Raw genomic sequence first — 14,550 nt, forward strand, 5'->3', positions numbered from 1 at the left:
AATCACATTTAAAAAGTACTTTGGATGTGCACTTACAGAGCCGTGACCTACAGGGCTACAGACCTACTACTGGAAGGTGGGATTAGGCTGGGTGGCTCATTTTTAACTGGCATGGGCCAAATAGCCTCCTTCTGTGTCCTAATTTTTCTATGACTCAAAATTGGCCCACACCTTTTCTCGGCACACTCACCGGAGATGCGCCGCTTTTCTGCGTTGAAAAATGCTCCGGGGAGGGGGGGGGGGGGGGGAAATAAATAAAAAATAAATCACTCCCCACTTTGGCCGCTGCCCGGCCTCTCCCGGGTCTTCGTGCAGCGTGGCCAGTCGGGTCGGGGGCGGAGCCAGCGTCCCGCGCTGAAAACAGTGCCGGGATGTCTGCACATGCGCGTTGGAGTGCGTGCGCATGCGCAGTAGCTCCTTGCCCCCAGCCTCTCAGTGTGTTGCTGCAGCGTGGGACCCGATCATCATCATCATCATCATCATCATACCGGCTACTGGTGTGTCCTGCCCCTATCCCAGGCCAAGTGGCCTACCGCACAAGCCGGCTCGCTGCCTTCCTGGACTGAAGATGAAGGTAGGGTAGGACTTACTCTACACAACCCGCTGGTTGGTCATAGGAATATGGGAAGGGAGAACCTTGAGACAATCACTATCACTAGGGGGGTAGTGCTGGACAGGCTAATGGGACTCAAGGTAGACAAGTCCCCTGGTCCTGATGAAAAGCATCCCAAGGTATTAAAAGAGATGGCGGAAGTTATAGCAGATGCATTCGTTATAATCTACCAAAATTCTCTGGACTCTGGGGAGGTACCAGCGGATTGGAAAGCAGCTAATGTAACGCCTCTGTTTAAAAAAGGGGGCAGACAAGAGGCAGGTAACTATAGGCCGGTTAGTTTAACATCTGTAGTGGGGAAAAGGCTTGAAGCTATCATTAAGGAAGAAATAGCGGGACATCGAGATAGGAATAGTGCAATCAAGCAGACGCAACATGGATTCATGAAGGGGAAATCCTGTTTAACTAATTTACTGGAATCCTTTGAGGATATAAGGTGCCACACAAAAGATTACTGCAGAAGATAAAGGTACGTGGAGTCAGAGGAAATGTATTAGCATGGATAGAGAATTGGCTGGCTAACAGAAAGCAGAGAGTTGGGATAAATGGGTCCTTTTCAGGTTGGAAATCGATGGTTAGTGGTGTGCCACAGGGATCGATGCTGGGACCACAACTGTTCACAATATACATAGGTGACCTGGAAGAGGGGACAGAGTGTAGTGTAACAAAATTTGCAGATGACACAAAGATTAGTGGGAAAGCGGGTTGTGTAGAGGAGAGAGAGAGGCTGCAAAGAGATTTCGATAGGTTAAGCGAATGGGCTAAGGTTTGGCAGATGGAATACAATGTCGGAAAATGTGAGGTCATCCACCTTGAAAAAAAAAAACAGTAAAAGGGATTATTATTTGAATGGGGAGAAATTACAACATGCTGAGGTGCAGAGGGACCTGGGGGTCCTTGTGCATGAATCCCAAAAAGTTAGTTTGCAGGTGCAGCAGGTAATCAGGAAGGCGAATGGAATGTTGGCCTTTATTGCGCGAGGGATGGAGTACAAAAGCAGGGAGGTCCTGCTGCAACTGTACAGGGTATTGGTGAGGCCGCACCAGGAGTACTCAGTGCAGTTTTGGTCACCTTACTTAAGGAAGGATATACTAGCTTTGGAGGGGGTACAGAGACGATTCACTAGGCTGATTCCGGAGATGAGGGGGTTACCTTATGATGATAGATTGAGTAGACTGGGTCTTTACTCATTGGAGTTCAGAAGGATGAGGGGTGATCTTATAGAAACATTTAAAATAATGAAAGGGATAGACAAGATAGAGGCAGAGAGGTTGTTTCCACTGGTCGGGGAGACTAGAACTAGGGGGCACAGCCTCAAAATACGGGGGAGCCAATTTAAAACCGAGTTGAGAAGGAATTTCTTCTCCCAGAGGGTTGTGAATCTGTGGAATTCTCTGCCCAAGGAAGCAGTTGAGGCTAGCTCATTGAATGTATTCAAATCACAGATAGATAGATTTTTAACCAATAAGGGAATTAAGGGTTATGGGGAGCAGGCTCGAGGGGCTAGATGGCCTACTCCTGTTCCTAATTCTTGTGTTCTTACTTACTTCTATTTTTTTATTTGGATATTTTGAAAAAATTATGTAAATATGTTTTGTCTCTTGTGAATAGTGATGACCATTTGTCAAGCCTATTGACCTCGTGCTATTGTAAAAAAAGAACATAAGTGACGGAGGAACACACAGAATATCTTATATATTGAAGTCGACTTTATTTAGATAATATGGGCTCATTTTTGGTCCAGTATAATCATTGCAACAAATAGTTGTTTAAATTAGTTGTGAGATTAGGGCAATTTAATTCAACTATCTTTTACTTTTACTTTTGTAATTTAAGCTTCCATGAATGCTTCTGTTGTATAGTAAATTAACTTTGCGAAGCTTGTCATATGATGTCCTAGGAGCTGTTTGATCCTATTCACATTCTTTAGTCAAGTCATTAAGTTCTGCTGGCCTCCGACATACCTACCTGCGCTGATTTCTTAACTCTCTGCAAGGGTTTTCTGAAGGAGAGAAAGTTAAACAGAGTAACTATGGTTCAGTTTATCTAACATCAGCGTGTCAATGAACAGAAAAATCTAGGCGTTCAAATACATAATTGACTGCCGCGATTGCTACATTACAACAGTGACTAGATTTCAAAAGTACTTAATTGGCTGTAAAGTGCTTTGAGACGTCCCGAGGTCATGAAAGGTGCTATAGAAATGCAAGTTTTTCTTTCTTTTATAATACGCTGGCCGAAGTAGATTTGGAGTAACTATTAGCTGGCCAAAGTGGCCTAAATGGCCAAAACTGGCGTAGGTGGCTTGTAACTTTTGAGAAAAACTAAACTAAAAAAAATCGTAACTAACTTCAGAAAAGTCAAGTTGCTCCAAAAAAAAAGCAGCAACTCCTGTTACCATTATCTTTCCTACCACCAACATTGAGCTAATTGGTCTATAGTTCCTGGACTTGTTTTTAAATAACAGAATCACATTAGTTGTTCGCAGTCCTCTGGCACTATTCCCTTTTCTAATCAATTTTATATCATAAAATATACATTGTAATTGTTACCTCTGCCATTTCTTCCCTAACTTCTTTTAATATGCGCAGTTAACAGATTATTTTTATAAATAGTATTCATATGCAATTTCATACATGTGGGTACATATTCCAAATGTTGTTTCAACTGTTATATGAATGTGTTACTTTATAAATGAATTATTTCAGACATGCCAACCCATTCAGGAAAGGATAGAAGGTTAAACAGAGTAACTATGGTTCAGTTTATCTAACATCAACGTGTAAATGAACAGAGAAATCTAGGTGTTCAAATACATAATTGACTGCCGCGATTGCTACATTACAACAGTGACTAGATTTCAAAAGTACTTAGTTGGCTGTAAAGTGCTTTGAGATGTCCCTAGGTCATGAAAGGTGCAATAGAAATGCAAGTCTTTCTTTCTTTTATAATTCCAGGTGAGTGAGAGTGCAGGTGGATAAAGCCCTAAAACAGGCTAATGGCATTTTGGCTTTTATAAATAGGGGCATAGAGTACAAGAGTAAAGAACTAACAATAAATTTGTACAAAACTTTGGATGGTCACATTTGGAGTACTGTCTGCAACAATGGGTGCTCCATTATAGAAAGGACATTATAGACAGACCTAGAAATATCGGTGCGCCTGTATGTGGATGCGCAGAAGGCCTGAATGGCAAGGTCCAAAGCGCCCCCGAGAAGGGCCAGGCGATGGTCATTGCCTGGCACTTAAGTGGCAACTAACATTCGTGCCATACATCAGCCCAAGTCTGAATGTGGTCCAAGTCTTGCTCCATGTGGACATAGCCTGCTTCATTATCTCTGGAATTGTAAATGGAGCTCAACACCACAATCATCAGCGAACAGCTCGTAGCTGTGAAACATAGTATGTGGTGAAATAAAGTGGGGTCAAGGCATTCCACCTCGGTGAGGATTGAAAGCAGGGGTGAGGATCTTGAAGTCAGTTCACTAGGGCATGAGGAGGCAATGGAAATTAGATCAAACGATCAGGAGTGATGAGAGTGTGGGACTTTGTACTGGTGAGTAAGTGACCATAGCATCGTGAATGGGTTGTAACTTGTGAAGGCCAGCAAGCAGAATATTCGAGAAGCCCCAAACCTCAACATGATAAAGCAATGCGCTAGGTTCTCAGCAACAGAGAGGGACAGAGCAACTGCAGAGCTCATGATCCTGTTGTGTACACAAGGGTAAAACACTTTGCACATTACAGTATTTATGCTCATCAACTGGCATGCAAAGTAAAGCAGTAAATGTTAGTGACAGTATCTAATATTAATTATTTTCAATTACCTTCAAATTTGAAAAATAAAGCGGTGTACATAATCAAGAAAATTAGAGATCCTATTCTAAAAGAAAATTACAGAAAAGGTCTACTGTTTGGGGACTTGTCCAGCACAACACTTCCCTCTTAGAGGGAACAGCTTGCAAGTGGCCTGCACGGTATCTTCCAGATTGCTGCGTGTGCGCGTAGCTTAGAGGGAACATTGGTGGCGGGTTAAATCGAAAATCCGATCCCAAATCAACTTCAGCGTGCTACTTCTGGTTTTCATGGAATCGGGTTGGGGGTGGGTAACTAACCAGTTTTCCAGAAGTGAATCTGTAATTTAAATATTTTAATTAGGCTGCTTACCTCAAATTTTCATCTGAGTTTTACTTTTAACACCTGTGGGCTGGGTTTTCCATGACTCGGGAAACCTGAAGGGAGGCGAGAAGGGCCGGATCCATCCCAAATGCTTTGCAGCACGGTTTGTGGGCCAGGAAGAGCAGGAGCGCTCCCGCCAGCCCCACCCAAGCTAATCTGCTTCCCTCATGCGATTGGCTGATTTCCCCTCAGCCCACTCAATCTGGCTGGCTACTGGTGTGGAAATAGAGGTGAAGATTTAAATAGCTCCCGACATTAAGTTCGGCAGGGGCTCGGGTTAGCTGCATTTCTGGGATTACCGGCCACTATGGCCGCCTGCCTCTCTTCTGGCCTCCCTCTAAATAAATATTAGACTGTTGTGTCTTGACCAAGTAGGAAACTTTCCAGGTTGGCTTAAGGAGGCAGATTTCACTGTCTGGAATTACCTCTCTGCCTCTCGGTAGTTATATTCCCCTCTAATGAGTTTCAGTAAACACCAGGGAGCAATGTAGAATTTTGAAATAAAGATTCATACTAATTTGTGAAATTCCAGGTGGGATGATTCTCTGGAGTAAAGTTTACAAGTCAGCTGTCCTGACAGAGTTTTGCTTGGCAGGAGTTGATTATACAAACGGGCGAGAAGGTCAGTGCATCCGACTCGTGGCCTTCCTGATTTTATAGTCATTAAAATTAATACGCAGAAAATTGGGAACACTGCAAATTGGGTAGGCTGATTCTGTCCATGACTGTCCGATCTACCAGCTGAGTGAGGTTCCTAACCAGACTTAGAAAATGTATCCAATTGTGTTTTTCCGTTGTAAATTTAAGGAAGTCATGCGGTGGTAGTTTGCAAGGACATAGGGGTCACGGGTACGTTTTTTTGAAGAGGGTCGATGATAACAGATTTAAAGTGGAGGAGGACAGTAACTGAGGATGGAAACAGTTAACAATAGCAGCTAACTTTGGAAGGGGGTGGAGGAGTAGCCGGAGGTGGGTCTCATGATCAGGATGAGCTCAGAGAGAGTATGAGGTGAGATCAGAGAGAAACTTGAGAAAGACGCGAATTCAGGTTTAGGATGGGGAGAACGCTAGGGGAAGTTTGGCTTGGTGGGAAGAGAGGGAATTGGCAGAGGCAGTTGAACGGATGGTCTCAATCTTTGTGACAAAGACATTATGAGCTCCTTGCACTTGTTGTTGGAGGGGAGGGTGAAGGAGGAAGGGGAGAGAGAGGTTTCAGAAGATGGTTTGTAGTGGAGAAGAGAAGCCTGGGATTATCTTTGCCTTCCAAGATGATCCTGGAATAGTGAGCAGTTTTGGCCGAGGAGAGCAGGTGCTTTAAGTGGTCCAGCCAGATTGGACGCTGACTGGCTAAACTAGGTGGTCACCGCAAGCATTCAAGTCTGCATCCCTTGGACATAAGGGAGCGGAGACGAGGGTCGTGCCAGGGGGGGCTACCAGGACAAGAGAGCGCAATGGTTCAAAGATGGAGGTGATGATATGATTTAGCAGATCAGTAGCTGCAGAAATATCATGGTGAATGGTGGGCCAGTTGGGAATTTGAAAGTGTATACAGTACACCTGTACTTTTCATACACTTAGATGTCATTCATAATCGGCATCATTTTTAGACTATTTTTCTTAAGGGAGAAAAGAAACGGAGTTATAACTTGATTAGTTTTAGTTACCCATAAAAAAAAGGAATTGTGTGTGCATAGTGTTCCACTAATTCTCCCATCAGCTAAGATCTCTGATCTGCAACTTAAATTTCCATGCCCCAAGTTTCTCCCCACTACACCTGAAGGTGCATACTCTTGTTGAGATACAGTTCTTTATGCACGGGTATCTGATAATGCCAAACTTTAATATCATTCATTATGCATAAACCTAGGCATGGAGTCTTGGTAGACTATCCAGCAGTAGGAAACATCATAATTGCGCCAAATCCTGTACACAAAAGTCACAACACACTGTACTTTCCAGTAGAGGTCACTGGACAGCAATCAAGAGTGGATGATTTTACCATTCCATAACTACGGGTAACCTATCATGTCCTAACTGCTTCCTTGCTGAAAATCAACTACTCAGCGCTGACCATGGATCAAACCTAGGACCTTCTTAGCTCAATACTATGCCAGATGGTGCATTCACCCAACAAGTTAGAGGGAATTTCCAAAATTAGAAATCTATTGAAACTTGATGACAAGGATCCCACTGCACCAACAGTCCATGTGCTGGCCTATGACAGAATGGCAGATAAATGATTTCAGTGCAAAGTTACTCTAGCTTTATTTCAGGAGTTCAAAGCATTTATCTAAACTGAATTTGGTGGTGTCCTCATCAGGGGCAAGTGTGAATTATCAAGAAAAGTTGAGGTTGTCCCACCTCCTGACTCCCCAAAGCCTTCCACCATCTACAATGCGCGAGTCAGGAGTGTGATGGTATACTCGCCACTTGCCTGGATGAGTGTAGCTCCAAAAACACTCAAGAAGCTCGACACCATCTTGGACAAAGCAACCTGCTTGATTGGAACCCCATCCACCACCTTAAACATTCACTCCCTTCACCACCGACGCAACGTATCTGCAGTGTGCACCATCTACAAGATTCACTGCAGCAACTTGCCAAGGCTCTTCGGTAGCACCTCTCAAACCCACAACCTCTACTACCTAGAAGGACAAGGGCAGCAGGCACAAGGGAACACCATCACTTGCAAATTTCCTCCAGGTCACACACCATCCTAGAACATAACATAAGAATTAGGAGCAGGAGTAGGCCTTTCGGCCCCTTGAGCCTGCTCCGCCATTCAATGAGATTATAGCTGATCTTCTACCTCAGCTCCACTTTCTTGCACTATCCTCCCCATATCCTTGGATTCCTTTAATATTCAAAATTTCTATCGATCTCTGTCTCGAATATACACAAAGACTGAGCCTCCACAGTCCTGTGGGGCAGAGAATTCCAAAGATTCACCACCCTCAATGAAGAAGTTTCTCCTCATGTCAGTCCTAAATGGCCGACCCCTTATTCTGAGACTGTGACCTCTGACTTGGAAATAGTCATTCCTTCATCGTCGCTGGGTCAAAATCCTGGAACTCTCTCCGTAACAGCACTGTGGAAATTCAGTTACCACAAGGACTGCAGCAGTTCAAGAAGGGGGCTCACCACCACCAAGGCCAATTAGGGATGGGCAATAAATGCTGGCCTTGCCAGCGATGCCCACATCTCAGGAACGAATAAAAAAAATGCCAATCAAGTGCTGTAAGAAAGCTGCAATTATGCATCACGTAAATCCTTGCCAAAATAGCTATTAATGAGAAGACTCCAAACAACTTAAATTCCTACACAGACTCGATCATATCGTTGAATTTCCAATGCTTTCCAGCGACTCTAGTGGCAATACGTAGTTCTTAAGTATAAAGAATATAAATTTCAAGTAAGCAATGGGGTCATAAGAATATAACATAAGAAACAGGAGCAGGAGTAGGCCATCTGGCCCCTCAAGCCTGCTCCGCCATTTAACACGATCATGGCTGATCCGATCATAGACTCAGGTCCACTTCCCTGCCCGCTCCCCCAGGTCAAAGTGGCAGTTAGTTAGATTGAGGCTTCTGCATAATCTGTAGCCAACATATTCATGTGCAAGTGTCATTTTTAATTTATTCATTATATTTTGCACCAGTTGGGACTGGAGTTAGAATGGTTTAACAAAATCAAACTTGGGGCCTTCCCAGCCTGCACGGTGTGGCGCCACACTGGGCAGTGCTTTTACTCACTAGACTATCCAGGAAAACGAACTATTTTTCACATTAAATATACAGAACATAATTAGATTCCAGTAAAAGTAAGTGAAGAAATACGCAAAAATTTTGAAAGATGGAAATGCCCGAAAACCAAAAGAAAACTATATTTTTTAAAAAATGGTCATGTGGTGTCCTCAAATGGAGAATCCACCTTCTTGATATTTCCAAGGTTCATTGAAACAAATCCACTTAGCCTCAGCACTCAATGTTGCTTTCAGTGGACTATTAGGAATCAAGAGTAAACAAGGAAATGTCACATTTTTACATTTAGCCTCACAAAGGTGGCGGCTTCCAATTGAAAGTCAGGCAGCATAACAATTTTCTTTATATCATAAAATTATGTGCAATATATATATTTTTTGTTAAGTAGACACAGGATAGAGCATTTCTTCCCCAGAAACACAAGCATAATTCTGCGAGTACTCCTGTGAGTGCACAAAAGCTTTTCACAGTAAATTTGAGCCAAACTACTTCACCAGTTTTCAGGACAAACTGAGTTTACTGAAATATTTTTTTTTTTTTTTTACTGTGCACCTATCCACAGCATAAAATGGAGTTTAATACACATTCACTTCCCCTTGATCAGTATACTGTCTATGGACTGTCATCCATGAACTGAATAGTTAATATTAAAGAACATAGATTTAGATCATATCACCTTCTCTATGTGTAATCTCCTCAGTAACTGGACAATAAACAAGTTATATGTTTGTCATAGATTGTTTACCCAAAATGACCTAAACCTCAAACAATAATTTGGAGCTGAGGCCGCATCATTAAAATTGCCTTACAGACTGAAAATATTTTGATTTACAAGCCAATCAGGAAGAAGTAGTGTTGAAGTTTGAACTTAGTGTGTCAGCAAAACAACAGGTCAAACATGTGTCATGCAACTCAAAACATGATCTAAGTTGCCGAATGAGAATGCAGTGGTGGCCAAGATACAAGCTATCTGATCATGCTTCTCAGTCTAAAATATAATTGAGAGTTCAATTTTCTTTGCACATTCTTCCTACAAAAAGCATTTGGAATTACACAAATCTCATTAGAAAACAAAATGTATTTGAAAGACGTTTTGAGTGGCAAGATTCAATTCGGACATTTTCTTATTTGAGAAATCAAACCTAGCTGCTTTCCAGTTTGAGGCAGGAAGGTTTGATAGTTTAGAAGGCATAACTGTACTTCAAAGAAAACAGGACATAAGCAAACAAAATGTAAAAATGTCATTAGGGCACTATAGAGTTTAACCTGCAAATGATTTATTGGAGATTTTAATCCTCAAAAGTCTTAGTCATCGCCACTCGTGTCCATTTCCATTGGCGAATGCACTCTTACCAAATACCAACATCTTACACGAGGAACAAATTATCAGAATGGCTAAATGATCTGGACCTACACTTAGTTTTGTAGCTTGATTCTACTACTCTACTATTTTTGTTTAGTGTGAAAACATTCTGGTAACGCACCAGCCAAGAAGCAGCTAAAGCCATTATTAAAGTACTGTACAACTGTTATTATTGAAATAGTTATGCCTATAGGAATCAAAACACACCACTACAGATGTGGAAGCAATCAACTTAAAGGAGCAAGTTTTGGGCAAAACATTTTCCTTTTATCACAACACATTGATATAAACTGTATTGAAAAGCATCACTCTGGTCACTTTAATGCAACAGAAATGAATGCACAGCTTTTCTCCCTCCCTCACAAAATGTGTTGCTACATATAGTTTGATGAAGGCACTTCATCTTTAATCAAGTAATATGCAATTAACTATTTAGCTACAGATTTGATTAGAACACAAGCTACATAAGAAACAAACACCAAAAGCAGAAACAAACTGCTTGAAACTTACTTCCTTAAAGATTAACCCATTTTCTTTTTGCCAACACATTGTCTTCAAAACATCTACTATAAAAAAGGTTTTCTGCAGAATTTAAATTCAGAGTATAAAGAGATAGAACTTTTCTTAATTTGGAGTTCTAGGAATAAACTAATCTGGTTTTATTCTATTTTGATTTGCACATAGTATTGCAGTCTTTATTATACAGAGAGATTTCTGGCACCTAAGGATGTCACTTAACTCCTAAACAAACCACAATTCTCCCAGATTTCTTCTATCCTTCATTTTCCCTCCCCCACCCATACAAAATGAGTTCTTACAACATTCTAGATATTTAAAAAATGATTTTCAAATGTTTTACTGTAAATACCCAACATCAAGTACTTAATATAAATTTACGTTTGATGTAAAATTAACATTAAAAGTAAATTTACACACAATACTATCTGTAAGAAATACTTTTAAAGCATAGTCATACCTGCTAGATTGGCGATGGCCACTGGTATTCCTTGCACCTGGATTCCTCCTGAACTCAAACTGCCAATGTTGACTGTCTGGAGGTTAGGAACTGATGCAAGTTGGGCCGCACTTAAATTAATGGTACCGCCAGTAACAGTAACAGGGGTAATTTGGGCAATAGCAGTTCCACCAGAATTACTTGATGACACAGGAGTCACAGTCAGTTGCTGAGCATTCTGGATCTGTACATTTGAAAGGCTCTGAATGTTCTGCACTTGTATGGTTTGCCAGTTTATTTGGCCAGATGGTGTCAAACTTGGTGCCCTGATGATCACCTGAGTTGGATTCTGAAATGTTGATAATTGAACATTCTGCAAGGCCTGTTGCTGGACAGTTTGAATAGTTTGTACTGCAGCACTTTGGATGGTTTGAAGAGCATGATGTGGAATTGTCTGAATAATGTGTTGCTGTATCGGAGACGACGGCTGTGGCTGAATCGGTATTTGTTGTCCAACAGCCAGCTGCACCTGCTGAAGCTGACCCTGTTCTTGCAAATTTTGCAACCCATTGGAGTGCCCTTCTGCTTCGGAGACGGGGACAACTGACGATGACTCCTCTTCAGTATTTTCCGAACTTGATGTAGTCGTGAAGACGGACTGAGCCGTATCTGAAGAATTTACCAGCGAAGCACTGCAGGACAGCGATGGGGAGGCGGTGGTAACGCAGGTAGATGTGGAAGGGGGAGGAGAAGGAGATTCGGGCATGCTGTTCAAGGAGGCGGTGGAGATGGGCGTGGAAACAACCTGACTCCCATTCGAGATCCCGCCGTCTGAAGGTTGGACAAAGTGAATAGATCTTCCTCCTCCGGTCGCGGCCGCCAAGCTGTTTATGGGCACGGCCAAAGTCACGCCACCGCCTATATTAATCGGCAAGGTGGCGACCATTTGAGTCGGAGAACCAGAAATATTAACTCCTTGCAGCTGCAGCGGGATGGAGAGGCCAGGTCTGATCTGGATCGGGACAGTAGTAGTCTGTGAAGACGTATTGTGCGTCACTGCATTTCCAGAAGTCGTTTTTGTAAGTGGGGCAATGAGGGCTTGGTTGTGTCCCGCCGACAGGATCTGAATGTGGCCCTGTAAATCTTGCTGTAAACACGCCGCGCCGATCTGAAAGTGCTGGCCGTCCACGGCCTGGCCGTGCGGGATGACCTGGTACTGGATACTGCCCGAGGAGCCGGCTGCCATGGTCGGGTTCTGGACACTCTGCACCGGCACCACGCTGTAGTGTCCCGCTGCCGAGACGATGGGCCTGGCCTTGATGGGCGAGCCGGCACCATCTTGTCCACTCGCACCATTGCCGTTGGTGGTGGCGGTGGTGGCCGAAGACACCGCTGGAGTCTGTGCGACGCTGTCTTTAGTTGTCGCGGGGCCGGCGGCAATGATCTGCCAGCCGTTGCCGGAAAGCTGGGCTGCGACAAGCTCCAGCTGCTGCTGCTGCACCGCTCCCGAGCTCTGGTCGACGAGGAGTTGTCCGCCCTGCAGAGTGTTGGAGGCCGCTGCGCCTTCCGCCGGGCCCGGGGATCCGATCTTGCTGCAAGTCGCTGCGAGCAGGGCGAGAGGAGAGGGCTGGGTGTCCTACCCACACACAGTGGGCGGGTTTAGAGAGGAAAGAGTGGGTGTGAATTTACATTAGCACAAAAAGGGGCTTCACTCAGGAAGTAGAGAGTAATTAACGGCAAAACACTTGCATTGCAATAATATTAGAACAAATCTAAAATCGTGCATTTCTAGTTTGTTAATATCAGGAAATAGGCGCTCAGATCTGCAGGAAAAAATGGCTTCACGTACAAATGTAACACGGACAAGTGGTTAGCAAAATTAGTTCAACAGCAGCAGTTGTGGCACAGGAAGCATTTTTATCTAAACACATAAAATAAAATATTGCACACGCATATTTTAAGTCTTGATTTTAAAATGTCGTTTTCATACCTGTGAGCCTGATGTTTTGATTTGCAAATATTCACCAGGTTTCCCTCCTTCAGTGAGGGTGGCCATACTTTCCTCCTTTTGATCTGTGAACAAAAAAAATACAAATAATCATAATAAAATAAGTTCATTTTTTTTTAATGAGATGCACTCTACTTTCACATAGTTGTCTCAATCAGTCATCAATTCCCCAGGAAGGGAGGGGAGGGAAAAAAACAGAAACGTGGTTTGAAACCCGACCCAGTGGATACAAAGTAACACCCAAAAGAGGGTTGTCTCAGACAACTCACGACTGTAGATTCTTGGTGTCAAGCTGATCAATTAGCAGAAAGCTTGTCACCAAGGTAAATTGACTTTTTCCCTCTTGTTTTTTTTAAAGGAGGGAGGGATAGAGGGAGGGTTACGTACCACTCATTCTGCATTGCTTAAGATGGAAAAAAATAAGACCAGTACAAAATGTAGGCAGAACAAGGCAGGGCTGGCCCTTTCTTTCCACGAATGGCTGTTTGCGTAGGACGGAATAATCAGGTTCCTCTTGATTGACGGAAATGGAACTGGAAGGCGGCGCTTAGAATCCAGAGACACCACCACCGAAGCCGAAGACGTCACGTTCTGCGCTCCAGCCCACCATTTGATTGGCTCTGGGGCTGCGGCGGGGCGGTTCGCAGAGCATGCCGGAAGGTGTAGTCCAACTGGTGCTGACGTTGCCCGATGGCGCGGCCCAAGAATTGCTGGAACTACATGTCCCAGGAGGGTATGGTGAGGCTTGCACGCATGCGTGATGGGCGCGAGTGTGTTGTGTTCCCGCCCCGGAGCGCCCTATCCCCATCCCTCTGCATCAACTTAGGTTGAGCGGAAATGAACAAAGGCGGCGCTTGGGGGAGGGGCGTGTTTTATGTGTTTAAATATCAGGGGCACAGTTGCTAAGGTTCGTGCTGTGTCTTACGTTTGTATTTGGCTCCTCAATTCTAAAGCAGATTTAAGGGGGAAAATGGATGCAGTTTTGTAATGGTTACTGAGGGAACAATCTTTTGCTCCTCCTTGGTTATGGGGGTTGGTGCCAGGGAACTGGAGGATTGCAAATATTACACCTGTTTAAACAGAGGGACCTAGCAACTCCAGACCAGGCAGTCTAACCTCAGTGGTGGGGATGCCTTTAGTGACAATAATCTGGGACAAAATTAATTGGTATTTAGAAAAATCTAGAATCATAGAAGGAGGCCATTCGGCAATGAGCTGGAGAAATACCACCAAGGATGCCACCGCAAGATCCTACAAATCCCCTGGGAGGACAAACGCACCAACATTAGCGTCCTTGACCAGGGCAACATCCCCAGCATTGAAGCACTGACCACACTTGATGATCTCCGCTGGGCAGGCCACATTGTTCGCATGCCAGACACGAGACTCCCAAAGCAAGTGCTCTACTTGGAACTCCTTCACGGCAAATGAGCCAAAGGTGGGCAGAGGAAACGTTACAGGGACACCCTCAAAGCCTCCCTGAAAAAGTGCAATATCCCCACTGACACCTGAGAGTCCCTGGCCAAAGATCACCCTAAGGGGAGGAAGTGCACCCAGGAGGGCGCTGAGCACCTCGAGTCTCATCGCCGAGAGCATGCAGAAATCAAGCGCAGGCAGTGGCAAGAGCATGCAGCAAACCTGTCCCACCCACCCTTTCCTTCAACGACTATC

The 14,550-nt window shown here is 43.9% G+C and overlaps 1 protein-coding gene across 1 annotated transcript in view; it reads right to left on the minus strand.

Annotated features, from left to right (window-relative positions):
• sp4 (sp4 transcription factor) overlaps window positions 1-13,389 on the minus strand; it is a 109,124-nt gene extending 95,735 nt beyond the window's left edge. Inside the window, exons 1-3 of the mRNA XM_070880980.1 lie at window positions 13,267-13,389; window positions 12,862-12,944; window positions 10,893-12,507 (exon numbers count right to left, since the gene is read on the minus strand). Coding sequence (XP_070737081.1) covers window positions 10,893-12,507; window positions 12,862-12,944; window positions 13,267-13,273 — 1,705 coding nt within the window. The 5' untranslated portion in view covers window positions 13,274-13,389. The remainder of the gene's footprint in view (window positions 1-10,892; window positions 12,508-12,861; window positions 12,945-13,266) is intronic.
• Window positions 13,390-14,550: the final 1,161 nt, after the last annotated feature.

This window comes from Pristiophorus japonicus, chromosome 5, assembly GCF_044704955.1.
Source record: "Pristiophorus japonicus isolate sPriJap1 chromosome 5, sPriJap1.hap1, whole genome shotgun sequence".
Lineage (NCBI taxonomy): Eukaryota > Metazoa > Chordata > Chondrichthyes > Pristiophoridae > Pristiophorus > Pristiophorus japonicus.